Source organism: Mobula birostris, chromosome 1 (assembly GCF_030028105.1).
Source record: "Mobula birostris isolate sMobBir1 chromosome 1, sMobBir1.hap1, whole genome shotgun sequence".
Classification (NCBI taxonomy): domain Eukaryota; kingdom Metazoa; phylum Chordata; class Chondrichthyes; order Myliobatiformes; family Myliobatidae; genus Mobula; species Mobula birostris.
The window spans coordinates 89,893,469-89,920,761 of NC_092370.1; the positions used below are offsets into that span (position 1 = coordinate 89,893,469).

General features: G+C 39.3%; 1 protein-coding gene across 5 annotated transcripts in view; it reads left to right on the forward strand.

Moving 5' to 3' along the window:
* The window catches only part of ppp4r1 (protein phosphatase 4, regulatory subunit 1), a 72,959-nt gene that overhangs the window by 12,424 nt on the left and 33,242 nt on the right, over positions 1–27,293 (forward strand). For all 5 annotated transcript variants that reach the window (XR_011886099.1, XM_072258963.1, XM_072258994.1 and 2 more), the window contains 8 exons: positions 3,558–3,664; positions 5,994–6,136; positions 7,102–7,248; positions 8,553–8,660; positions 8,751–8,816; positions 10,474–10,632; positions 14,331–14,455; positions 19,684–20,243. Coding sequence is in view for 4 of the 5 variants with exons in the window: in XM_072258963.1 (XP_072115064.1) it covers positions 3,558–3,664; positions 5,994–6,136; positions 7,102–7,248; positions 8,553–8,660; positions 8,751–8,816; positions 10,474–10,632; positions 14,331–14,455; positions 19,684–20,243 (1,415 nt within the window). In the remaining variant the exon portion in view is untranslated. The remainder of the gene's footprint in view (positions 1–3,557; positions 3,665–5,993; positions 6,137–7,101; positions 7,249–8,552; positions 8,661–8,750; positions 8,817–10,473; positions 10,633–14,330; positions 14,456–19,683; positions 20,244–27,293) is intronic.

The following is a 27,293-nucleotide window of genomic DNA, read 5'->3' on the forward strand; positions in this document are numbered from 1 at the left end:
AAAGTTAATGAAATTTCAGTAATGTAATCATAGTTCAAAATAACATTTATTATCAAAGTACATATATGTCACCATATACAGCCCTGGGATTCATTTTCTTGTGGGCATACACTATAAATACAAGAAACCCAGTAGAGTTAATGAAAGACTGCCCCAACAGGACAGACAAACCATCAATGTGCAAAAGACAAAAAATTGTACAAGTGCAAAAGACAAAAAATTGTACAAAAACAAAAGGGGAAAAAATTCATGGAAGAAATAAATGTCAAGAACATGAAATGAAGAGACTTTGAAAATGAATCTATAGGCTGTGGGAATAGTTCAGTGATGGGGCGAGTGAACCCATCTTTTTTTTTACTGCTTTGAATACAGGAGGCATTCAAAATGATTCAAAGTTTTGACAGCTGACATCTTTATGTGTGAGTGGGCCTGTCCTAATTGCATCACTTATTGGCTGTACATCACAGATGTTCCCATCATATTGAAGGTTTTTTTTCTGCCAATAATAGAGTTGACTTCATCCAGGAGGTTTCTAATGTGGAAAGGTACAGTAGTTTGTTGCTGACTTGGTTACTCAGCCAGGAACCAGAAGGTTTAACTGATCACTTGTGTAGTTAGTTAAAACATTACCATCTATACTGAACATGTTTTCTAAAATACCATTTTTGACACATTGCTTATTCTTTGAATTAATTTTTCCCAATGTTTAGTCATTGAATATCTTGAGCTGTTGCTGATATTAAAGGAAGTCCTATGATTTTAGTTATAAAATCATTTGACAAGAAAACAGCCTGTTTGGTCCATCATGTCCACACCACCCAGTGGTCACTAACCCATTATGTTAATCCCTACATCCAGCTCTTGGCTCATAGCCTTGTATGCCTAGGTGATTTCAATTGCTTATCTAGACTCTCTTTAAATGCTGTAAGCAACTGTTTTTTTCACTGTGTCAGTGTATTCCAGATACCACTAAAGAAAATAAAGGCCCCCTTTCATCCTTCAAATATTTCACCCCTTATCCTCGACCTATGTCCTCTAGTTTTATCTGCCTCTGATATAGAGAATAATTTCCTGCAGTCAGCCCTGTCTATAATCTCAATTATATGTAGTTGTAACATGCCTTTTTTAACTTCCTCTGCTACAAGGAATACAGACTTAGCCTTTCCATTCAATCAGTGCTGTTCTTCACCCCAGGCAATTTCCTCGTGAATTTCTGTAGCCTCTCCCATTGCCATCCTGTCTATCTAATAGTGTGCTGACTAGAAATGCATGTACTTCAGCTGAGGTCTGACTGATGTGTTATAAAGTTGGAGCTAGCTTTCCTGTGCTTGTATTCATGAAGCGTAGTATCCCATATACCTTAACCTCATTATCAACCTCTTGGTGCACCTCCAAATATTTGTAAATTTGTATCTTAATGTTCCTCTGATTCTCAGCACCTTATCACCCTAACATTTGTGGTGTTCTAGCTTTATTAGTACTTCATGAGTACTCGCATTTGTCTGGATTAAACTCCATCGCTGCTACTCAGCCCATCAATATCACCCTATAGTTTAAGAACATCTTTCACACCATCAGCAACTTCACCAGATTTCACATTATGTGTGAACTTACTGATCATGCAACTTCTTTTCAAATCAAATTATTTACAAACAGCAAGGATCCCAGCATTTCTCCCTTTGGAACACCACCAGTCACAGGCAACCAACGTCAAAAGTAAACCTTCATCTTCTATTGCCAAGCAGATTTTGGATCCAGTTTTTTACGCATGTATCTGGAAGTGCAACTTTAGCTTTTTGCTAGTGCAGTGTTAAAGCAAAGTGGGAATAACACAGAGCCGAGTATAAATAAAATTTGAAGAAGCAAAGTTGTTTTCAATTCCAATCCAAGCTTTTAACTTTTTGGTACATATCTGTGTTATGTAATGTATTGTGATACAAAGACAGGTACAGATTTGCATCGAGCTTCTGCTAGTAGGTATGGGATGGCACTTAGCAATAATTCTAGATATGTTTCTGTGTTCAAATAGAATAACATCCAAATATTCAAAATTTTCCTGCATGTTAGTACATTTTTAATAGCTACTGTGTATAGAAATTGGTATCTCTGCTATCTGTTACTCAATGGCACAGCTTGTTGTCAGTCAGAGCTGTAACTTAGCGATGAGGAAATAGGTAAGGCACAAACTAACAGCAAAATACATACTAACGTTATGCACTGTCAATTAGAATCTGTTAAAGTACTTTGTAGAGAAATTTACCATTTTGCCAGTTTCTGAAAAACTAAATGAAATTTTCCATTTTAATGTAATTGGATTATTTTACTGCAACTAAGCCTGTGAATGCTTATCAGTTTATGTTACAGGGTAGATAGCATTGGGTATTACTTTTAATGAAAAGAACAACATTTTTCTATCAAGTATAATTGATTTTCTTTACAAAGAAGTCATTCAGCTAGAGTCATACAATTCATGGAGGCTGTTCATCCCATTCTAACTTGCTTGTTGTCCGATGCACATGGTCCTGCAAATTTTCCTACTTCATGAACTAATAAAATTAAACTTCAGCTTGGTTGTATAATTCCAAATTTTAGCAATGGAAAGTTCTAAATCCAATTGACTTTTGCAGTAGCAGTGGAAGATGTATTCTCTGTAATGATGGTGGAAGTCATTCTGTAGATTGTCTGGTTACCCATTTCCCCTCCCCTACTTTGGGGACAGATTGGTCCTGGATGAAGATTTTGTTATTTTTTTTTCCCCCATCAGAATTTAATAATTTATGCTGATAGCCTCCATCTAATTTAAATCATCCTTCCTGTGTTGCTAAGGTGGATCAACAACCAATTGATGCCACTATCATGGATCAAATCTATCAGTTTGACTCAGAGTATTAAATAAGATTTTGGCCCTTCTTGGGTTAGTTTCACATTGAAGAATGCTGATTACTACTGAATTATTGTGGAGCCCAGCTTTTGGAGGCGAAGAAGTAGTTCAATTTTGAAAAATCCAGCTGCTTGTGGAGCAATACTGTGAAACATCTGAAAATAGTCTATCAGAAGGAATAGTATGACCCAAGCAAAACAGTATACAGTAGTGCTTCTGCTAGACTAAGTATCTCTTACTGCCAGGAGGGACGACATTCTTCTGTAGTTCCAATCTGAGGAAATAAAATTGACAATGTCATTGAAAACCTGAGTACTTGCTCTGCCTGTTGCTTCATTGCAAAATAAAAGGACTTTGCATGGTGTAAAGAATGCTTTTTAATGTAGCTGAGAAGACCAGCGCTTATTTCTAGGCTTCTGCCAATGCTGTCTAATTAATCATCAGAAAATTTGAGTACATGAAAGGTGAATTTCGAATTAGCTTGATTTTTCTCAAAGAATTCTGAAATCAGAATTTGATGCAATTTTGTACCACTTGTGTGTCTTTCTGTGTGATTATAGGTGAATCAAATCTAAAGTATTCTTTGAAGTGGAGAAGAGAAAAATATAACATCTCTTTACAGAAGTATGGTGAAAGGTTGAAGTATTTTGAATTTGAATTTTATTTTCTTTAATAGACAAATGGTAGCAAGAGGTTTGCTGGACACGCTGCGGGCAGTCAGCGATGATGAAAAAGACTGCCTCGCAGTGCTCGAAAGAATAAGTAAACTAGCAGAAGATCCAGGTAATCAGCTTCTACATATAATCTATAATGTGTAGGAAAATTTTATATAGAGTTTAAAAATTGTAATTTAGTTTTATTATATACTGCAATGTATTGCTACTGCAAAACAACAAATTTCATGACATATGCCAGTGATATTAAACCTGATTAAGAGGGTGTTGTATAAGGAGTAAAGAGAATTGGTCTTAACTGAGTTTGTTTTTCAATTACACGAACTGGTTTGTAGCCATTGCTAATTTTTCTGACATTATTGTACAGAAATGCACTCTCTAATATGAATGCTGTACAAAAGTATTCTACTTTCAGAATATAAATGTAACTCAATTTCTGAAACAGTGCTGGATGTTGCTCCATCATATACCATGTTTAATGTTAGAGACCACAGTTGAATAAAGGAAAACTTCTTTTAAAAACCTTAATCAGTACTTTCGTACCGGATAGGCAGATTTTCTGGACTATTGACTCAGTTCACTTCTTTTAGCTGCTACATTGTTTAATATTACAATAAATTTTCCAGTGAACCTGTTAAGTCTTAAGATGGCATGGGGAAATAGAACTAGAGTAATTTCATGGAAGTGCGGATATTTGTCTCCAGTGTACTGGAGGAATTGTGGGAATTGGAGCCCTGGTGTGCTGGAGGGTATATTAATGCAGTAGGAAGTTTTACACCAAATTAAGCTTGGACTCATTTATAGGTGTGCATTTCCTTTGCCACAGCTACAGTTGCTAGAAATTATGATGTGGCAATACAATAGTGTTTGAAAATTTAGACCAATTTACTCTGATTTAATTTGCATGTTTGTTCAAAAGGCTTTGGATCTTTTTTGGATTTTTCTTGGGATGTGAGGAGGAAGACAGGATATGGTTGTGATACATGAAATATGTGAGGAAAGATTTGAGTGTTTATCTGAGCATTGAATTTTGTAAACAATGCAGTACATGTGTATCAATTCATTTTGAAGTGTGATTAGAATTTCATAAAATCAGTGACCAACAACATATAATAACATGCTGCTGTTAATCAGGTTTTCCGTTCAATGTATGTACTGAGCGTTACAGTAGTGTTGCCATTAGCGTAACGCTATTACAGCTTGGGTGTTGGAGTTCAGGGTTCAATCCAGGAATCGTCTGTAAGGGTTTCTATGTCCTTTCTGTGGAATGTGTGGATTTCCTGTGGGTGCTCAGGTTTCCTCCCACCAGTTAGTCCCACCCAAAGACCTACCAGTTAGTAGGTTAATTAGTCATTGTAAATTGTCCCGTGATTAGGCTAGGGTTAAATCTGGGGGCTGCTGGCCACGCAGCTTGAAGGGCCGGGTGGGCCTATTCTGCACTATATCTCCTAAACCAAAAAAAATGCTTAACACTGCTAAATCACTTGAACTACATATTATTTTACTGCCCATAATTAGTGATGACTAATGCAACCATTGTCAGGACTGGATTTGCTCCTAGTTACTGTAGTGCTGCATTTTTCTGCACGCTTAGTTTAAACTTGTTCCAGGAATTGAAGTGGATTTGAATAGGCAAATAACAGATTTTTTTTTTTTGCCTGCATTCGGGACTGTTGTTAGGTGTGCAATTTTTTTCACATTAGGTGTGCAATTTTTTTCACAGCTAAAGGGCTGGAAATTAATTTTTTTTTCATTGGCCCATGGAGGAGATGTACAGTATGTTATAAAATCTCAATGTGTCAATAAGGGAAAGTGGAATCAGGTGAGACAACATGAAGAAAAATGTATTCGCCAAAAGATAATGTATACCCTTGGTGAGTTATTAAAATGTTAATTTTTGCCCTGCCTGAAGGTAAATAAGTCTCATTTGAGATGTGGAACTTGTACTTTGACACTTTAGCAAGCAAATCAATTGATATGACACGAAGTGCTTTTAAAAACATATTTCAGTAACTTTTATAGATTGGTTTAGATTATTTATCAGCTCCTTAGCTTCAGAGTATGCTACAATGAAGTTTGCATGGCTGCTGCATTTGCTTGTCAATGTTTTAATGAGTCACTAATGGAATAAATTGGGAGGCTTGAGGAATTTGTTGAAATGAGAAATAAGCAGAGAATCAAATGCAAATGTGAATGTCAAAAGTTACAAACACGGGGAAGCTGAGGAAAATAACATATCATTACCATTTTCTTAACTATAGACATTTCGAATTCATTGTAGGCCATTTAGCATTAAATGCAAGCAATCTTTCTGCATTTTTAAACAATTTTCTGTTCAGAATGCAGTCTAAGCTGATCTGTCATCACCTAGTAAATTATCTGAAGCTCTTAAGTTGTTGTGTTTACTGCTCATTGTGATGAAACCATTCTCTTTACAGAGCCAACTGTCCGTGCGGAGTTGATGGAACAGGTGCCTCACATTGCCATATTCTGCCAGGAAAATAGGCCTTCCATTTCTTATGCTTTCTCCAAATATTTGTTGCCCTTCATGGTTAGATGCCTTGCAGACCCCAACAACCAGGTATTTTTATTTCTTCTTTCTGCAAATGGTCCACTGAATGCTTTAGTTCTCATTGAGAACATTTATTCAGAGGTTTTCTGTTTGAGTGTGAACCTATGCAAACTTCTGTCCTACCTCAAATGTAAGCTTATTAGGGTGATAACCCTCTGCTGATTTATATCTTGTAATATGTCTCCATATACAAATAGCCAAGTTTGTAAACTGCTTATTTTATGTGTAATTGGTCCACAAATTAAACAATTTTTCTTGTTTGATTCAACTCTCATCCAAGACCCTATCATGCTATATTAATTATTGATAATTGTAGAGAGCTGTCTTAGTAACTCGTTTGTGGCGAATGATTTCTGCTTTTAGGTTGAAAATGCACATTGGATCCAAGTACAAGTCCTTGCCACAGGCATACTACCTGTTATTTCCTGATTAGGATTTGGAATTTTTCCCCTGCTGACTGACTCTTTTTGTCCATCATCCTCCACAATCCTTTGGTCCATCTATCATTTACTGGTTCCTGCCTCACCCCTTCCTCCCTCTTTATATTGGCTTTCTTCTCTTTCAACTCTCAGTCCTAATGTCGGGTCTTGACCTGAACTGTCAATGTTTTCCTTCCCATAGACCTGCTGAGTTCTTCCAGTGGTTTGTTTATTGCTTCAGATTCCAGTATTTGCAATCTCCTGTCTCCACAATTTACTTTGTTAGATTCTATTAATCTATTAATTGTGCATTTCTCAGCTTGAAGGTTGTGGCATTTGAACTTCTCCCACATCATAATTAAAACATTTTGAAATCCCTTTTATAACGATAATTGTATGACTCTGGAGAAACACCACTTGTAATAACAGTACTAGTGTTATGTATTTTTCCCACTCAACTTCCAAGTCAGTCAATTAATTAAGATGTATATATTTTGTTTGTGAAACTTGTGGTTTTGTAACCTGTCACATGATAGCTTCGTTTACTACTTGTAGGTGAGAAAGACAAGTCAGGCAGCATTGCTAGTGGTACTAGAACAAGAGATAATCGAAAGATACGATGTGGAGACCAAAGTATGTCCAGTTCTACTGGATCTAACTGCTCCAGAAAGCAATGATGATCTGAAAACAGAAGCTGTAGCAGTAAGTGAAATGACAATTATTTTAAATTAATAATTGTGAATTTAATAACATTTCAGTGAGATCTGGACACAAAATGGTAATGACAATTTAAAATATATAAGGTAAAATGAGGAACATTGGAAAGGAATTTGTAATGGAAGTTGTCCATTTTGGTGATGAGAAAGAAAGCAGTTAAATGGTGGCAAAAAGTACTAAATTTAAGATTGATAGGATTCACATGTGAAATGATGTCACAAATTTATTAAGCTTGGAGAGATGAAATATCACTTGTGAGAAAATCTCTGTGGAAATTGTCCATTGGTGTAGTAGCCAATATAGTTGTTTCAGAGTGTGTTGGCAACTATTTATGTTTTGGGCCTACCATTGCAAGCTTCAGCAATGACAAGATGTTGGTGTGAAATTTTCTGTGCATGAATGTGCTGTCATTGACTAGGTGAGGGGCCAAAGGGTGTAGGTATGGTCACTTTATGGACCAGTGTTCAAGGTTGAGTTGGCAGTCAACATTGGGGTCTGGCAGTTGGGTCAGCAATTACGTAATTGGGCCTGGATTTGTGTGGAGAGTCCCTGAAAGGGTTTTGTACTTGGGGGAGAAAGTGAGAGGGAGATGGATGAATGAGAAGGTCAGAACCATGAAAAATATAAGTGACCTTAGTTTGATTCTGGTTTGGTCACAAGAGAATATTGCAACCAGCTCTGGTCACCAGATTTGAGAAGGATGTGAAGGTCCTAGAAAAAATTTATTGGTATAGTTTCAGAGGTGAGGGACTTAACGTAAACTGAAAATGGAGAAGCTGCAGCTTTCCTTGAAGGGAAGAAGTCTTAAAAGTTAATAGAGGTGAATGAGGTCATGATTGATTTGATAAAGAGTGAAACTTTTCACTTGTACATATTTCAATTTTGGGAAGATACAAGGGAAATGGGAAGAGGAACATTTTTACTTCGGAGGAATGTTAGCACCTGGAATTAAGTGGTAAAACAAAAACAATGCCTTTTGAAAGAAAATTTGGAAAGGTACTGGATGAGGAATAATTTGCAGGGTTAGACAGAGGAAAGAGAATGGGTCTTCACAGGGATTCAATTTAATTTTGATGAGCCCAGTGGTTTCGTTGTACTCAGACTTCTGAATTTGGAAATAATTTGTGTCATCAAAGCAGTTTGATTTTGGCCAACAGAACAAAACTTCTACTGATGTTAGGATTGTTCCAATGATATCTTTTGTTTCATATTTCACTTATAACTTTTGAAAGAATATGAAATGTCTTTTGTCTTTTTACTCACTGCATTCACTTTTTACTTAATTGTAGATAATGTGCAAAATGGCCCCCATGGTAGGGAAAGCTATCACTGAAAGATATATACTGCACCGATTCTGTGAAATGTGCTGTGATTGTCGGATGTTCCATGTTCGAAAGGTTAGTGTATATATATATTCACATCTTATTGATTTCTCTGCTTGGCTTTATTTGTTTAATTGTACAAGACTATTTGACTTCCTTTCTCAGGTGTGCGCTGCCAATATTGGGGATATATCCAGTGTTGTTGGTCGCGAAGCTACTGAAGAATTGCTGGTAAGTATGCATAGGCTGATGATAACACAACATATCAACTTTGGCCATCAAGGGATGCAAAAAGGATTTTTTTTAAATATAAAGGTATATTTGCAAATCTGCAATCAGATCTATGGTTCTTGACAATAAACAAAATGCTGGAGCAACTCAATGGGTCAGGCAGCGTCTGTGGAGAGAAATGAGCAGTTGGCATTCACCTTGAGACCCTTCATCTGGATTGATTATTATAGAGGGGAGGTAGCTAGTATAGGTGGGGCAAGCAAAAGGTGGATCCAGATGTGGAGAGTGATAGGCAAATGAAACAAGAGTGGAAATACCAACAGAGGCTGGGAGATGAGAGGTGGAGGCAGCAAAGGCTGCAGGCGATGGAATTTGATGGGAAAGGAAGGTGGAGTATGGAATGAAGTAAGGCAAGTGAGGTGGGTGGATAATCCACTGGGGGAAGAGTGGGCAGATGGAGTAAGTTCCTAGGTGTAATGTTAGGATGAGTGAGTTTAGACATCATGTAAGAAGGTTAATGGTTTTGCTGAGCTTGTCAAGCACTGTACAGTACTTGATCCAACCCGTGAGTAATAATTGGGGTAAATTTGCTTTCCATTCATTTGTAATAAGTACCATTTTATGTAATTGGACTGCATTTAATTATATATATTTGTACATCAACATAGTGTTATATTTTGAAAGAAAGCACTTCAAAAACTAGTACTCCAGTACAGTACTTGTCGTGTGTTTCTATTTTGGTTCTTTTTGCACCTCTTGAGGATGTATTACTGTTTCATTGGCAATATCAACTATTTGCAACAGGTAGAACAAAATAGGTTTTAGTGTTTTTATTTTCATTTATTTGTTTCCTATTTCCTTCTTTTCCTCCCTTTCCCTAGAAGGCTCATCCTGGGGGTAAGGTTCAACAGATGTCGTCAGCCTTCTGGTAATTACCTAAGAACCATCCTTAATGTGTGTACTTTGGCAGTGAGTGTTAGTAGGCTATTCGAGCAAAGCAAGAGTGAGGTTATTAAAGCTGATTTTGATCCCCTCCCCAATATATGCCTTTTGTGGGTGTGAGGATATGGCAGACTTCAGATAGAACTTGTTGCCTGAAATTTTCAGGAACTGAGAGCAATTACCAGGATTGGAGAAAAAACTCAGCAGAGACCACATTTTAAATCCTGTATATTTTAAATGTATGGAGTTCAGTTTTGAAGCATCATCTCAGTTTGCTTTTCATCTATTTCCTTCGGCTGTTGGGGATATAATCTACAGTGTATTTTGAAGTGGCAACACTTTGAAAGTAATATCTGTGTGGACTGACTTTCTTGCCTATTTTCGTTTTGAATGACCCTTGCACAAAGCTAATTTTTAAACCTCAGATTATTTTGACCATCCCTTGTTGCTGGCACTCTCACACTGCTGTGGGACATCTTGCTGCATAAAACTTAGGAATTCCCACTTATTTACTGCTAAAGCTTTGACAATATTTTAACTTTAGTTTGAATTGTGCTTGGTTCTGTTTTTGGAAACTCAAGAGTTTGACTTTAAAATGAATACTTCTGTGTAGCTGTAACCCAATATCTGTGAATCACATTCCTTGAATGTTACTGCCTAAAATATTCTGGCAACTATAATTGAAAATAATATTTTCTTGGGTTTTTCTGTGTAGTTACCCAGGTTCTTCCAGCTATGCTCTGATAATGTGTGGGGAGTGCGGAAAGCATGTGCCGAATGCTTTATGGGTGTTTCTTGTGCAACCTCTCAGGAAGTTCGTAGAACAAAGCTATCTTCGCTCTTCATTAATCTGATCAGCGACCCTTCACGTTGGGTAAGTTTTTTAAGAAGTTTTTTTTTAAGTTCTGAATCTTTAGTAGGTAAGGAATGAAGTGACCTCATTTGTTTTGCTGTACTTGTCTCCTTCTTGCTGTCATCGTTTTGTTCAATGAATTCCATCGGTTGTTCTATTTGAGATTTTTAATATTTTATTTATTTTTTTAGAGATGCTGTAGGGCTGAGTTTGAGTTTCCGATTGTCATCAGAAAGCTTTCATAATTCCTTCCTTCCATGTTCCAGATGATTTAGGTTCATTTTATTTTAAAAGAAATTATAACACTTCAAACCTCTTTGATTATCACCAAACTGTCCCAAATTTATCATTGTGGAAACATCTCCTAAATGGCCTGCTGATTACCCGAAGGTTGACCTGGCTTGTGTGTCTTCCTTTAGCCTTGACTCCTGTTTCCTTTCAGGATTTAGTGTTAATTCAGTGTCCCAAGTTTTTAAGGTATTTTCCTTGTAAATACAGCAGTCTGTGGAAGTACAAATAGGAAAATTGCCATGCTTCATCCTTCCTGTATGCAGCAGTGTGGGACATGTCCTGTAATAGAGTTCTATCCGTTTCCTCTGAACTGTTGGCAGGTGTTAAGGCTGGAACAGTGAGAAGAGATGCCAGTAATCAGATGCAGATGTATATATTTGATGAGGCAAAATTTCAGTGACAACAAAAATTATGTGGGGAATTGGAAGAGAATAAGGCAAGAACAGTTTTTGCTTAAACTAACTAGCTATAAGCGTACAAAGTTTCAAAAGTCTGGTCCACTGTGCACTAATGTAGAAGTAGATTGGATAATGAGGATTTAAGGCTGAAGATGGGTTATTTTTTTAAATTAGCATGTGTATTTGTTTCGCTAACACAAAAATAATTCAGTCAGTTTGAGCAATAAACAACAATTTTGATATTTTTCTCAATACCTTTCAATAGCTAATTATGCATTGCTAATTCATTGTTTTAACTAATTCATGCTGGCAAGTCCAGCATTTTGTTTTTTGTCTGCTATTGTCCTTCAAGGTTGTAGTGAGTCACCAGCTTGAGTGGCTGATACTCATGAGGCACCCTGTTTCCATTAAGTAAAATTGCCTCTAAATGTTTGCTTTTTACTCTGTTCCCAATCCCTATATCCACCTATTCCTAAGGAATTTTAATCAACACGCAAAATGCTGGAGGAACTCAGCAAGCCAGGCAGTATCTATGGAAAAAAGTACGGTTGACGTTTCAGGCCAAGACCCTCCAGCAGGTCACAGCCCGAAACATCACTACTTTTTTCCATAGCTGCTGCCTGGTCTGCTGAGTTCCTCCACATTTTGTGTATGTTGCTTGGATTTCCAGCATTTGCAGATTTTCTCTTGTTTGTGTCAGGAATTTTAATTTTAATATCTGACTGCGTAGTTTCCTAATCCCCATTGTTTTCATCCATTTCCTTAGAGTGAACAGACGAGTGATAGCAATCAATTTGATCTCTTCCTTTCTCCTCCCCCCCACTCCCCCCACTGTATCTTCCTTTTCAGATGATCTCAAAGCTTGATGCAAGGTTTTAAGCAGCAGTCTAATGAAAGTGAGGGATGTCTTTTGGGATTTCAAGAGTCTTTTGAAAGAGTGTTCATGAATCAGAATCAGGTTTAATAGCACTGGCATATGTCATGAAATTTTTTGTTTTGTGACAGCAGTACAGTGCAATACATAAACAATAAATTACAATAAGAAATATCTGTAAAAAAGAATTAGTGTAATAAGAGACCAAAAGAAAGAGGGGGGAAAGTGTGGTGGTGTGCATGGGTTTATTGTCCATTCAGAAATCTGATAATGGAGGGAAAGTGCGCATGCGCCGTTCGTGCATGCAGCCTGGTACAGCCGTTCCGAACTATTCTTTTACTTTCTTACTTTTTAATTTACGTTATTTTTGTATTTTGTTTTTCTCACGGTAACATGTCAAAGCTGCACCCTCTCTAACATGCTGGTAGAGAGAGTTTTATTTGGGTTTTCTTTAGCGCTGGAAATGGTTACATCCCGACACGCGGGACTGAAGCAAGGTCGCATTGTGTATTTCACGGACCAGCAAATCCCGGCCGGTTTAGCAAGCAGAGCGGTGGACACCCCTGCTGAAATCCGGGGGAAAACACACAGAAGGGAATCACAAAGCCGAGGAAAGAGGACCGGGTCGAGACAACAGAGACTTTTGGAGAAGAGGAGTTCGGTGGGTAATACTGTTCCGGCTGACCGGAAGTACACTGAGAGCGGTAAGCGTAAAGGAGTTTCGTGCTTACTGATCCAGTTAACAACGGATAGAGCAATCTGGAGTATATTACGATCGAGGAACGTGTTTGCAGACTGGATACTGAACTTTTTACTGTTGGACCGGCCACATTCCACCGTGATACAACACTGGCGGCACGGGAGGTCGTTCTTGCCTGTGGCCATCGAACGTGCAGCTCCTCCCGTGGAGGGTCAGACACCCTGGGTCAATAGACTGGTCCTGGACTTATTTTCCATGTGGCGTAGTTTGCATTTTGTTGTTTGATTGTTGGGGTTTTTTGTATTGCTATATTTACGCTCTATTCTTGGTTGGTGCGGCTGTAACAAAACCAAATTTCCCTTGGGATTAATAAAGTATATCTATCTGTCTATCTATCTATCTATCTAAATAAGGTGTTCATAAAACATTGTGCCTTCAGACTCCTGTACCACTTCCGTGGAGGTATCAATGAGAAGAGGGCATGTCCTGGGTTAATGGGGGGGGGGGGGGGGCTGGTCCTTAAAGATAGATGCAACTTTTTTTGAGGCATTGCCTTTTGAAGATGTCCTCAATGCTAGGAGGCTAGTGCCCATGTTAGCTGGCTGAGTTTGCAACTTTCTGCAGATCTTTCCGATCCTGTGCAGTGGCCCCCTCCATGCCAGATGGTTATGCAACCAGTTACAATTGCTCACCAATGTACATCTTCAAAAATTTAATAGTCTTTGGTATATCAAGTCTCCGATGACATATCAAGTCTCCTCAAATTCATAATGAAATATAGCCACTGTTGTGCCACCTTCATAACTGTGTCAAAACTTTGGGCCTAGTATAGATCTTCAGAGATATTGACACCCAGGAACTTGAAACTGCTCACCCTTTCCTCTGCTGATCCATTGATGAAGACAGGCATGTGTTCCCTCCACTTTCCCTTCTTGAAGTTCACATTGAATTCCTTGGTCTTACTGACGTTGAGTACAAGGTTATAATGACACCACTCAACTAGCTGATCTATTGACTCCTGTGTGCCTCCTCATCAGCATCTGAAATTCTGCCAACAATAGCTATCATTGATTAACAGTTGGTGAACAGAACACAATCATACTAAGTATTGCTAGCCAAAACTGCCACATATTACATCTGGTTTTAAGGATCATTGCTAGATGCCTCTTTCCCTTCTAACTGCATCCAAAAATATGGGACATCAATCAATAATTTCTCAGGTTTCAATATTTGTCAGTTTAACAGTTAGTATTGAAATTGCCTACACTCCTAAATAATTGAACGTGTGCTGTGCATCTCTCACTCTATTATTTAATATGTAAAACTACTGAATGATGTGAATGCCAGCTATTTCAAGTGGTTACTGGGAAGTAATTATATTTCTCTGGCCATATTGCAGATTGTGATTAGATATATATTTAAGATAATGTTTTATCTTGTGGTCTGATGCTCACAGGTTCGTCAAGCTGCCTTCCAGTCATTAGGCCCTTTTATCTCAACCTTTGCAAATTCTTCTGCTACTGGTCATTACTTCAAAGAGGAAGATGTATCGAAGAGCGAAGGGACAAAAAAGAATGACAGGTGTGCTGTAAATTAAGTAGCTAAATTTACCTGGTATAGTATATACATATCCGGAGATTCCCTGAACCATTTACTGGTCTCCTGCATTAATTCAGAGCAAGTTCCTTTCCTAAACCACTAAAGTGAATTGGTGAGGTTTAACATGATTCAACACAGCAACTGCATATATTGTGTGTGATTTGAGTTTGTTTCCTGGTTTATTAATTCAGTCCACTGGTGACCTAATCAAGTAAGTTGTTTAGTTACGTTGCTCTAACTAGGGATTAATTTCATTGATACTGATACGTTCCTCGGTGATAATGCAGACAACAAAATTGTTTGCAATGAGCACTTCTTCTAAATCAAAATGCTATCTAGTGTAGGAAAAACAATGTAAGCAACACACCTTGAATTTACCCTTTCTCATTAAGAACAAAGCATTCTATAATTTTTATGGTAACAATGATTCTGATTATCAGCATCTTGCTGCAAAGTAGATTAAGTAATATAAATTTATAGTGATGGGTTTGTAATGGTAAAGCTATTTGTGTAATCATTTGAAATGAGGACTAGAAAATTTAAATTTTTCTGCATCAGATCGTACTTCCATATTAATTGGCATTGTATTATTAAGAACACTCGTAACTATCATTAGTGAAATGGGAGGAGTTTCCATTAAGATTTAATTTACTTAGAAAAGAGGTAAATTTATCATAAAAGACATTACAAGGACTCGCCTTGGAATTGCATAAATAGATATGAATTATTTTTTAAAAAGACATGAATTTACATTAACTTTTGATCCTTGATGTTCCTGATCTTTTATTGTGGAAGGCAATTAGTAATTTGAAGATGAATATAACAGTTGGTTTAGAATACAGTCATAAATGACAAGGTGAATAATCGGGATGAGACTTTTCATTCTAAAATGAAGGAGATGTCCTCCTTTTTCAAAGAAAAGGTTTCCCTTCCTCCACATCAGTGCTACCCTCAACCGCATCTCTTCCATTTCACGCGTCTGCTCTTAACCCATCCTACCGCCACCCTACCAGGGATAGGGTTCCTCTTGTCCTCACCCACCACCCCACCAGCATCCACGTCCAGCACATAATTCTCCAAAACTTCTGCCACTACCAACTGAATTCCACCACCAAACACATCTTTCCCTCCTTCCCCCCCCCCCCCCCCCATTTCTGCTTTCCGTAGGGATCACTCCCTTGTCCATTCGTCCTTCCCCACTGATCTCCCTCCTGGCACTCATTCCTACAAATGGAACAAGTGCTACACCTGCCCCTACACCTTCTCCTTCACTGTCATTCAGGGCCCCAAACTGTCCTTCCAGGGGAGGCGACACTTCACCTGTGAGTCTGTTGGGGTCATATACTGTGTTCAGTGCTCCTAGTGTGGCCTCTTGTATATCAGCGAGACCTGACGTAGATTGGGAGACCACTTTGCTAGGCATCTACACTCTGTCCGCCAGAGCAAGCAGGATCTCCCAGTGGCCAGCCATTTTCATTCCACTCCCATTCCCATTCCAATATGCCAATCTATGGCCTTCTCCACTGACGGGATAAGGCCACAAGAGGGTTGGAGGAACAGCACCTTGTATTCCATTTGGCATGAACATCGATTTCTCAAACTTCCAGTAATGCCTCCTCTCCCACCCCCTCCCCTCCCGGCTTCACTATTTCCCATTCCCTTGTCCCTCTCATGTTATCTCCTTGCCTGCCCGTCATCTCCCTCTGGTGTTTCTCCCCCACCCCACTTTTTTCTTTCTTCCATGGCCCCCTGTCTCTTTCACCAATCAGCTTCCTAGATCTTTGTTTCACCCCTCCCCCTCCAAGTTTCACCTATCGTCTGGTGTTTCTCTTTCCCCTCCCCTCACCTTTCAAATCTACTTCTCAGCTTTTTTTTTCTCCAGTCCTGCCAAAAAGTTTCGGCCTAAAACGTCGGCTGTACTTTTTTCCATAAATGCTGCCTGACCTGCTGAGTTCCAGCAGCATTTTGTGTGTGTTGCTCAGATTTCCAGCAACTGCAGATTTTCTCTTGTAGGTGAATAATCAAAATTGACATTGGTGGGGAAAAACCACTTTATACCTGTAAGCAACACGGTAGGATCTTCCTGCTAAGCCTTATCAGAGAGTCCTACAGACTGGCAGCTTCTGCAGAATTCAAACCATTCTAAAGATTAGTTTGCATGTACAGTGGATTGCGGTGAAAGGATCCATCAGTGAATCAGGCTTCTGCTCATTTGGGACAACTCTTAAAGAACAAAGTCTAATTGAAAATATAAGGAATTCCCTTATTTATTTTGGACATTATGACACTTAATTTGGACAGGAGACTTGCTGAACTGTTTCTAACTAGCGTCAGTCGCATGAACTTGTGTGACTGCTAGACACAACACCATGCTTAGAACAGTTTTTTCAAAGCGGCAGTTTACTGTATTTCAAAAAGCAGTGACTTTTGTCACTGGTAGTTGGCAAGAAATAAGCAGTAAGACAATTCAAAACTGTTCACTGTGGTTTCAAGCATTCAGGAATGGAGATGCCAGAAAATGCTGGGAGTGAAGCTGAAATGATCTCACTAGTTTAACAAGTTAGCAATTATGAAGAATTTAAAGGTATTGACAATCATCTTGAATGCTACAATGAAAATGAAGATTTGAAGGATGTAGTTGTTGAAAGCATTGTATGAAGGCAGTCCATTATCTGACTTGGATGTCTGCACCAACTTTCATTTCAAAGTTCAAGAGTTCGAAGTATGAATACTATATACAACCTTAAGACTTGTCTCCTTGCAGGCAGCCATAAATATAAAAAAAGAACGCATTTAAAAAGAAACCATCAGACACCCAATGTGTAGGAAAAATATGCAAACAATAAAAGTAAACTAATAACATTTAGAACTGAAATTCATGAAAGTGTGTCCATAGTCTAGAAGCCGGTCATCACTGCAGCCCATTCACAAACAGATTAATCGTAGGCCACAGCCTCAGTTCAGCACAGATGACAAAAGGTCATAGAACAGTGAGCTGAATGCTGTCCCATCTACCAAGTTCTTTTGATTTACGTCAATCAAAGGAACAGGGCACTGTATAGGTTGTCCATTGTATCTAGTGATGTCAGTGAAACCCTGTGCAGGTGAGTTTTTTTTTTAAGTGGAAAAGCCATTGCATTGGGACAGTTCCACTCTCAACCTCGGAAGTCCAGGTCCGATGGTACAAGTAGACGTCACAAACTGGGGTCTTGGTTGCAGTGGATATCCATGATTACTTCTGTGCCTTATCTTGCCCTTCCCTCTGCACGAAGCATTGCAGAACACCTTCTTTGCAGAACACTTTCTTGGCTGTTTGATCCACCGGAGCTGACTTTAGATACTAGGACAGTCATGTCCCTTTTTCACTGGGGTATGAGGCCTGCTGGCTACCCAAGCTTGGTTTAGCTGTCTGTTGGAGTGGTGTACCAGAGGTTAGCCACTTGCTTGCAAACAGCTACTTGGAGTTTAATTTTATAAGTGAGAGCTTGGTGTCCAGCGGGGACCAAAGGTGAATGGACATGATAAGCCCCTTCAGCAGAGGTGCCATCCCCTCCCAGGACACCCCATACATGGTAGCGTACACTGGATGAATTCCTGTCAATAACTATAGGAACTCATACATAGTTTTATAATACTCCAATAGTACTGGTAGTTCTAATTTGTTCTATATATCATTTAAATACATAATTTGTTACTCAGTTAAACAGTATCTTTTTTTAATACCTATCTTTATAACTATTTCCACGGAACTTCTGCTAATTAGGGCAGCCGTTTAATTGGATCCAGTATATTTTGGCCCTATGTGTCCCAATTAACCATAATCCACCGTATTTGGGATTTCTAATTGCAAACAATGCATTTTGTTGGCCTAATAAAATTTATCGATGATTAGTTTGGAAGAGTTGATTTTAAAAACTTGATCAAAATGTGTTTTTTTTAAATGATTATCTTAAAGGGAAGAGGGAGGTAGAAAAATTTAGGGAAGAAATTCCATAGCAGCTGAACTGAATGGTTGTCAGTTGTGGGGAGAGAAAAGGAATTCAGCTGTGCAAAATTATTTGGAAGAGAATGTTAGTGTGATAAAAGATTTTAAATAAGTTTAAATTTGAGGCATTGAGAAACTGGGAATTGGTTACGGCTAATAGATGAGTGTTAGAGATACCAGGAAGGTTTTGGGCTAGTTAACATAAAGTGAAGGATGAAAAGGCAGATTGATACTCATTGAAATAGTTAAGTCAGGAGGTGGCTATATTGTGTAAGGTTGTCTGTACCAGAAAAGCACTGGAAAAAGTTTGTGGTGTTTATTAAGCTGAAAATTGAACTTGAAACAAAAGAAGCATGCTCTTAATGATTACCTCATTACTAGACACAGGCTTTATCCTAATAAAATCAAGTGTGAGAAAGTACGTTGCACTCATTGATCACAAACCTTTTTGTTACCAGTAAAGAAATATGCAATGTTATGTGAGCACATAGGTCAAATTACCTACCTTTCTCAAACTGAAGCAGTGCAGCTTTCAAACTATTGAACATTTGAATTATATCTATTATATGAACCATTGAGTATTACAATGCAAAACCCTATTTAGTTGATTGTCTAAGCAGAGTAGGCTTCGCAGCAAGAAGCAAAGCTAATGCATGAAATGTGTAGCAACACACATCAAAGTGTCGACTGTACCTCTTCCTAGAGATACTGCCTGGCCTGCTGCGTTCACCAGCAACTTTGATGTGTGTTGCTTGAATTTCCAGCATCTGCAGAATTCCTGTTGTTTGTTGTTTGCATGAAATGTGTCATTGTTTTAATAAATTGAATCTCAAATGTAAAATCATAGATTACTTGAAATTGGAGGAAGATAAACCATAAGAAAATGCATGTCAGTCACAAATGTGTCATATCTATAATACTTATTGTAAAGGAAACTTAGTGAGCATATCTTTAATGACCAATTCAAGTTCTGAAACTGAAAATACTTCTGTATCAAATTATGATATAGTGCTGACTGTCAGCATTTGTGATTTTTGAAGTCTATAAGGCCTTTGTGTAGAGAATAACATTTTTATTATTAATGCTTCTCAACTAGCTATAACCAGAGAGGTTAAGATTTTGTGGATATGCTACATTGCTTTCTCAGGAAGGGTTTAAGCACTGAAACAGTGTGCATATTTGATTTATTAGCTGCTACTTGTGAACTGTGTTTGTTTGTTCATAGTTCAAAATGTGCTACGGAACCAGAAAAAGTTACAGGTGAAGTCACGGAACTTGCTGAAACGGAACAACAAACTACAGGCTACGGCATTGTAGAATCAATGAATGATGCTGAACTCTCGCTGAAGAGTGAGCAAAACAGCAACAAAGAATGTAGAAGTGACCTGAGTCAAGCCCAGATGGTATCACTGCAGTCACCCGATTCAAGTATATGCACTAAACATCAACCAACTGACACAAACATCATTTTCAGTGGAAGTTGTCTGCCAAACTCATGCTGCACAAATTCAGCACAATCTACACAAGAATCTTGGTCCAGTAGGGAAAAGACTGGCATTCTAGAGGAAATGTACAACTCATTCCATTACTGGAGGACTCCTATACCTACAATAGACCTTGATCTGGAACTGGAGCCACTGAAATGTCCAGATAAGCAGGAAAGCAAAGATCCAATACAAGCTGAAGCACCATTGAACTGTTCAAGCTTTAGCACAGCTACCAGGAAAGAACTGGAAGAAATGCTGGAAAACTTGGAACCACACATAGATGACCCAGATGTAAAAGGTACAGTTTACTTATTATTTTTGTTTGTTATACCTAAGGTCATGGGCAGGATCCAGGACAAGCTTTAATGCCTTGGCTCGTTGTACCACTGTTTTTTCACAGTTGGCCATGCATTTTGCCTAATGCTATGGATGTTTTGTGCCCATCTGAAAGGTAAACTGGGAATCGGTTTTTGCAACTTGCCCTTCAAGCGCACCTTAAAATTGTGCAACAATTCCTCTATCTTATTTATTTCATTATTGTCTAGGAATGGAGACTTCAGAAGCAGATGAAGGATGATTTGAACTGCATGGTTCTTCATATCTAACGAACAACATCAATGTATATGATAGCATACACTAAATGAGTATTGGTAGTTTAATTTGACTAGAAGCACCAGTGCAGATAAATTAATAATGATTGTAAAAGATAGTCATGAAAATCAAAACAGATGCTGAATGGTCAAAAGCTTAATAGAATGTTGCACGACTTTACATCTGAAAATGGAATATTGCATTGTGCAAAGAAGGCAGCATTTGAAATATGTGTTTTGACCAAATGTTTGAGATGAAACTTTGAAAGGATGGGATTGAGTTGAACTGAGTAAACTTTGGTTCCTTTAAGATTAGAAGGTTGTAGGATCTGGGTGCTGAAAGGATTTTATCGGGTGAATTAAGAGTAGCTTTCCCTTCTCAACAAAGAATCCAGTGAAGAGGGCATGAATCCCAAAATTTGTGCAAGTAGCACATCCAAGCCTACTGAAATGTTGGTCAAAGTGGTTATGAGCATGAGCAAACTGAGAAATTATGATAAACAATATGTGCTATGCTTAATTTCATATATTGCGATTAGGAAAGGTATCTTCAAATCACGCAATTTAAATTTGTATATTGAACCATGTGCAGAGGTCAACAAGAATACAAGGAGTGTGCAAGGACTTAGAAGTGACTTTTAGCTTTCAGTATTATGTGAATGAGCACCTTGTCTTCCTATACAATTATAAAATTGCTGCCTACCTGAAAATGTGGAAAACCATCCAAGTATTTGGTATCCATATAACACAGGACAAATTAGTTTTGCCAACCACCGCTCGAACAGCAATGTGATAAAAGTCATAGTTATTATAATTTACATGGCAGGAGCTAAATATATAATAGAATGTTTGCCATTTGCCTGTGTGTAGCTACAGCACACAAATGGACAGCATCCAGAGTTGAGCAACCTGCTTGATTTGCACCTCATTGATTAATCTAAATATGCACCACCATTTTTATGATTGCAGTGTGTACTGTTTACAGAATGTACTGCAACAACTCACTGAGCTACCTTCAGCATATCCCAGACTTTTGACTTCAACCTAAGTGAAGGGTGTGTCTTTAACAGCTGTTGGAATTATCACTGTGCAAACTATCCTGATCTGGGCATCCATTGCTTTTTTTTAGTTTTCCAGTAATAATATTGTGGAACGTGTTAAGGAAGTTGCAGAACTTGGTCATTTGTTCAGAACTGGTTACGGGGATCCTATACAAATGATCTTAGGATTGCGTAACATTGCCAAATGCTTCCTTCTCTTGGGCATAAATCAGAAGGTAGCAATCCAAATGTAAAATTTAATGGGATATCACTCTGTATGATAGTGTACAGAGATAATTAGGCAAGCTCAGTAAATGCTTTCCTTGCCTGCTATGCCTGCCCATATTCCTGAAGGTAAATGTGAAGGAAAAAATATTGTCGCGGCGGTTTTCTTCTTTCAGAAGAGAACTTGCCAATTAAAATATGCCTTTCAGTTTTACGAACCGTACTCCAAGGCATTTCACTAAGTTGAGAAAGGACTATCACAAAATGTTTGTTTCAACTTATTTGTATAATGTGGCTGACGCTTACAAAGCCACTACCCTCCCCCACCTGGGACAGTCCCACCATCTTTCATTGTTTTCTGCTTCCCAAGTATAGCCTGGTCATTAAACTTTTGAAAGCCACAATGAAGACTATTAAGATCTGGCTGGAGGGTGCTGACTCTGCTCCTCAGCACCAATTCCAGCACACAGACTGGAGCAAGTTTGCTGCCCATGCCACCACAGACTCTCAGATTAACTTGATTTATATACCAACTCTGTCCCTGAGCACACCAACAAGTGTGTAGATAGAGTGATATCACAAAAACAAAAGTTTTCCCCAATCAGAAACCATGGATGAACAGAGAAGTTCGCGTCCTGCTCAAAGCCAGAGATTCAGCTTTCAGGTCTGGAGACCGGGAGGCTTACAGCTCAGCCAGGGCCAACCTGAGGAGGGGAATCTCTCAGGCTAAACACATATACAAACAGAGAATCGAGGAGCATTTCAACTCCTCGGACCCCCGGCACATGTGGCATGGCATACAGGTCATTACAGACTTCAAACCACTTAGTACTGTGCCCCTTTCCAGCTCTGCTTCCCTCCCTGATGAGCTCAATTACATGATTGAACAAGATTTGCTCATTCCTCCTTGCAAAACTGTTCAAGCTGTGCCAGGTTAGTTGAGCAGCTGTAATGGACAGCAATCTTGAGGTCTGAGCAAATGGAGATGAATACTTTTGAGGGGCTAAAATTTCAGCTTTTCAGTTTTTTAGTTTTCATGCTTGACAATTTTTCCTGTTTTTTGGGCTGTACTGTGGAAAAAGGAACACGTGATTCACAAACAAAATTTCTCAGTTAAATTGATCAAAGTCCCTTGTTGTAATACTCGTTAAAGTGAACAAATGGTTGGGGGTCGACCGTGGATGTTGTATCCCAACTGTCTATATGATACACAAACCACGGCAGTATTATATGGAGAGCAAGCTGTCCCTCTCCACCCGGCAGATGAATCCAAATAATTGGCAGAGGCTGATACAGTTTTAGCATGTTGCAGGAGTTGTCAGTCAGTTTTGAAATCACTGTAGGACTGCCTTGGGGACTCCAGCTTTGGATTTTTCCTCAGAGCTTATTTCCTTATGAGGGGATATAGCCACAAGGCAGCAGATATTGAGAACACTACAGCACTGAAACAGACTATTTGACCCTTCTAGTCTGTGCCAAAACTTTATTCCGCTAGTCCCATTGATCTGCACCCAGTTCATAACCCTCCAGACCTCTCCTATCCATGTATCTATCCAAAAACTTGAGTGAGCCAGCATTTACCACATCAGATGGCAGCCCGTTCCACACTCCCACCACTCTCTGAGTGAAGAAGTTCCCCCTAAACCTTTCCCCTTTCACCCTAAAGCCATGTCCTCTCGTATTTATCTCTCCTAATCTAAGTGGAAAGAGCCTACTCGCATTTACTCTGTCTATACCCCTGATAAACTTCTATCAAATCTCCCCTCATTCTTCTATGCTCCAAGGAATAAAGTCTTAACCTGGTCAATCTTTCCCTGTAACTCAACTCCTGAAGACCTGGCAACATCCTAGTAAATCTTCTCTGCACTCTTGTTTTAATCTTACTGATATCCTTCCTATTGTTAGGTGACCGGAACTGCACATAATACTCCAAACTTGGCCTCACCAATGTCTTGTACAACCTTCCCATAACATCCCAACTCCTATACTCAATACTTTGATTTATGAATGCCAGGATACCCTGTCTACCTGTGACGCCACTTTCAGGGAATTATGTATCAGAGAGTTGCTGCCGTAACACCCAATCAGGCTGCCCACCAACTGATACTAAATGGTTGACCAAATAACAGGGAATGGAGGAAAAAGAAAAAGCAACATCAGGGGATAGAGTCAGCTATCTCGAACGGGAATAACAACTTCCCACCTCTCACCCTAGAAGAATTAAAGGATGAAGTATCACAGCTAAAATCCAACAAAACTGCTGGCATAGATGGGATTCTTAATGAATTCCTTAAATATCTTGGACCTAAAGCACTCCACTGGCTTCTGTCCCTTTTTAATGATCTTAGGTAACAGTTAAAGATACCTAAAAAGTAGAGAAGAACCAAAGTTGTTGCTCTCCGAAAACCCAAAAAAGACCCCAACATTCCTAAAAACTACAGACCGATTTCCTTGCTCTTCACCCTCTATAAACTCTACAAGAGACTCATACCGAAAAGAATATCCCCCTTAGTCGAAGATCTTCCAACACCAGACCAAGCCGGGTGCAGGCCAGGCCCCTTCTTGCTGTGGTCAAGTCCTGAACTAAACCAGTATATTGAGGATGGCTTTGAAATGCGACAAATTACGGGGGCAGTAATTGTTGACTTAACAGCAGCATACGATGCTGTGAATCACGGAGGCCTTCTACGGAAATTATCTAAAATGTTAAAGAATGAAACAACAGTCAAAGTAATAAGAAGCCTCCTGGAAAATCGTAGATTTTATGTAGAAATGAATGAAATTAAGAGTAGGTGGCGCCCTCAAAAGACTGGACTACCACAGGGATCAGCCCTGACACCTCTACTATTTAATGTCTACACAAACAACCAACCAACGTTTCCAAACACACGCAGGTTTATCTATGCAGATGATCTATGCATAGCAACACAAGCTAACTCCTTCCAAGAAGTTGAAGTACAACTTACAGCAGTCCTCAAAGCAATGAAGCAGTATTATGAAAAATGGTCTCTGAACCCAGATCCATCAAAAATTCAAGTGTGTGCATTCCACCTGAGGAGCAGCTGGGAAACTCAAGATCTTCTGGTTTGGGAAGGACCCCACACCATCCAACTCCAATTTACCTGGGTGTGACACTGGATAGGACGCTCTCATTTGCCACCCACATCCAAAAACTCTGAGGGAAAGTTGGCTCTCGCAATTCTCTCTTGAAAAAATTAGCAGGCACGAAATGGGGAGCTAATGCTCACACACTTAGATCAACTGCCCTAGCACTCTGCTGTGCACCTGTGTGGGGCAGATCTGTCCATGCAAAGAAAATAGACCCGTTGCTTAATGAAGCCTGCCGAATAATCACGGGCACACTGTGCCCCACACCCACTAATGTCATTTACAGACTTGCAGGCATTGCTTCCCCAGAGATCGGAGGACACACTCCACAGCACCCACTACATCATCATGTGCCAGTTTCCAACTGTGTAAAATCGAGGAAAAGCTTTGCTACAGTGGAGGAACTACTGCATGGAACATCCCCCAAACATACAGGATTGACCTCTGGCAACAAACAGAAGCCAGAACCCCACCAGACGATACAGTGCAAGACCCCACAGAAATGTTGCCAGACAGGGCACTGCTTGACAGACGGAAGTGGTGCACTTTCAACAGAGTGAGAGCGGGAGTTTGTAGGACGGGAGACAATATGGTAAAGTGGGGTTTAAAGACCAGCGAATCCTGTGAGTGTGGCGAAAGGGTGCAGAACATTGAACATGTTCTGCGTAACTGCCCACTCTCACCTGATTTAGCTGACACTGACCTGTTCAACATCAACCAAACAACACTAGAGTGGCTGGCTGTCTGGTGTGACAAACTATGACGATGATGATGTATCTGAACTCCCAGATCCCTTTGTTCCTCCGCACTTCTCAGTGCCCTACTGTATACTGTGTATGTCCTACCTTGATTTTTCCTTCCAAAATGCAACATCTCACACTTGTCTGCATTAAATTCTATCTGCCATTTTCTGGCCTATTTTTCCAGTTTGTCTGGTTCCCTCTGCAAGCCTTGAAAGCCTTTCTCGCTGTCCACGATGCCTCCAATCTTAGTGTCATCAGCAAATTTGCTGATCCAATTTACCACATTATCATCTAGATCATTGATATAGACAACAAACAACAATGGTCCCAGCACAGATCCCTGAGGCACACCACTAGTCACAGGCCTCCAATCTGAGAAGCAATCATCCACTACCACTCTGTCTTCTCCCACACAGCCAATTTCAAATCCAGTTTACAATCTCTCCATGGATACCTAGAGTCTGAATCTTCTGAACTAACATCCCACGTGGGACCTTGCCAAAGGCCTTACTGAAGTCCATGTAGACAACATCCACAGCCTTTCCTTCATCTACTTTCTTGGTAACCTCCTCAAAAAAAACTCTAGAAGATTCGTTAAACACGATCCACCACGCACAAAGCCATGCTGACTATCCTTAATCCGCCCTTGACTGTTCAAATACTTGTATATCCGATCTCTCAGAACACCTTCCAATAATTTACCTACTGCTGATGTCAGGCTCACTGGCCTGTAATTACCTGGTTTACTTTTGGAGCCCTTTTTAAACAACGGAACAACATGAGCTACCCTCCAATCCTCTGGCGCCACACCCGTGGCTAAGGACATTTTAAATATTTCTGCCAAGACCCCTGCAATTTCTACACTAGTCTCTCTCAAGGTCTGAGGAAATATCATGTCAGGCCCGGAGGATTTATCTCTGTAAGGCAGCAAGCACCTCCTCCTCTTTAATCTCTATGTGTTCCATGACACTACTGCTTGTTTCCCTTCCTTCCATATACACTATGCCAGTTTCCTGAGTAAATACTGATGCAAAAAAACTGTTTAAGATCTCCCCCATTTCATGAGGCTCCACACATAGATGACCAGTTTGGTCTTCTAGGGGACCAGTTTTGTCCCTTACTATCCTTTAACTCTTAACGTACTTGTAGAAACCCATCACTTTTGAGATGAATGTTTTCCTCTGTTGAGCTGCCAACCATAGCTGACGAACCCTATCTGCCCAAAGCGGTCTGTGATAAGGCGCTGTTAACCCACCTTTGCCCCTTCTCCTGTCAGTAGAAACAGTTCCAGTGAGTTTAGTAGCTAAGCAACATGCGAAGGTCAGGAGCTGGAGTTGGTTGTCAGAGGCCATTTGAGATGCATGTCATTGGGAGCATTTAATAAGTAGTGGGAACTTGTCTCCACTAGCACCCCCAGCTATAACAACCTTAAGGAAGCACTTAAATTAATAGTACTTATTTAATGTACATTGTTAACAACAAATTTAAGATTGAATGTGGAAAATCCAATTCCAGTTATACTTTATACTTTTTGTACTTTATTGTTGCCAAACAATTGATACTAGAGCGTACAGTCATCACAGCGATACTTGATTCTGTGTTTCACGCTCCCTGGAGTACAAATCAATAGTAAATATTAAAA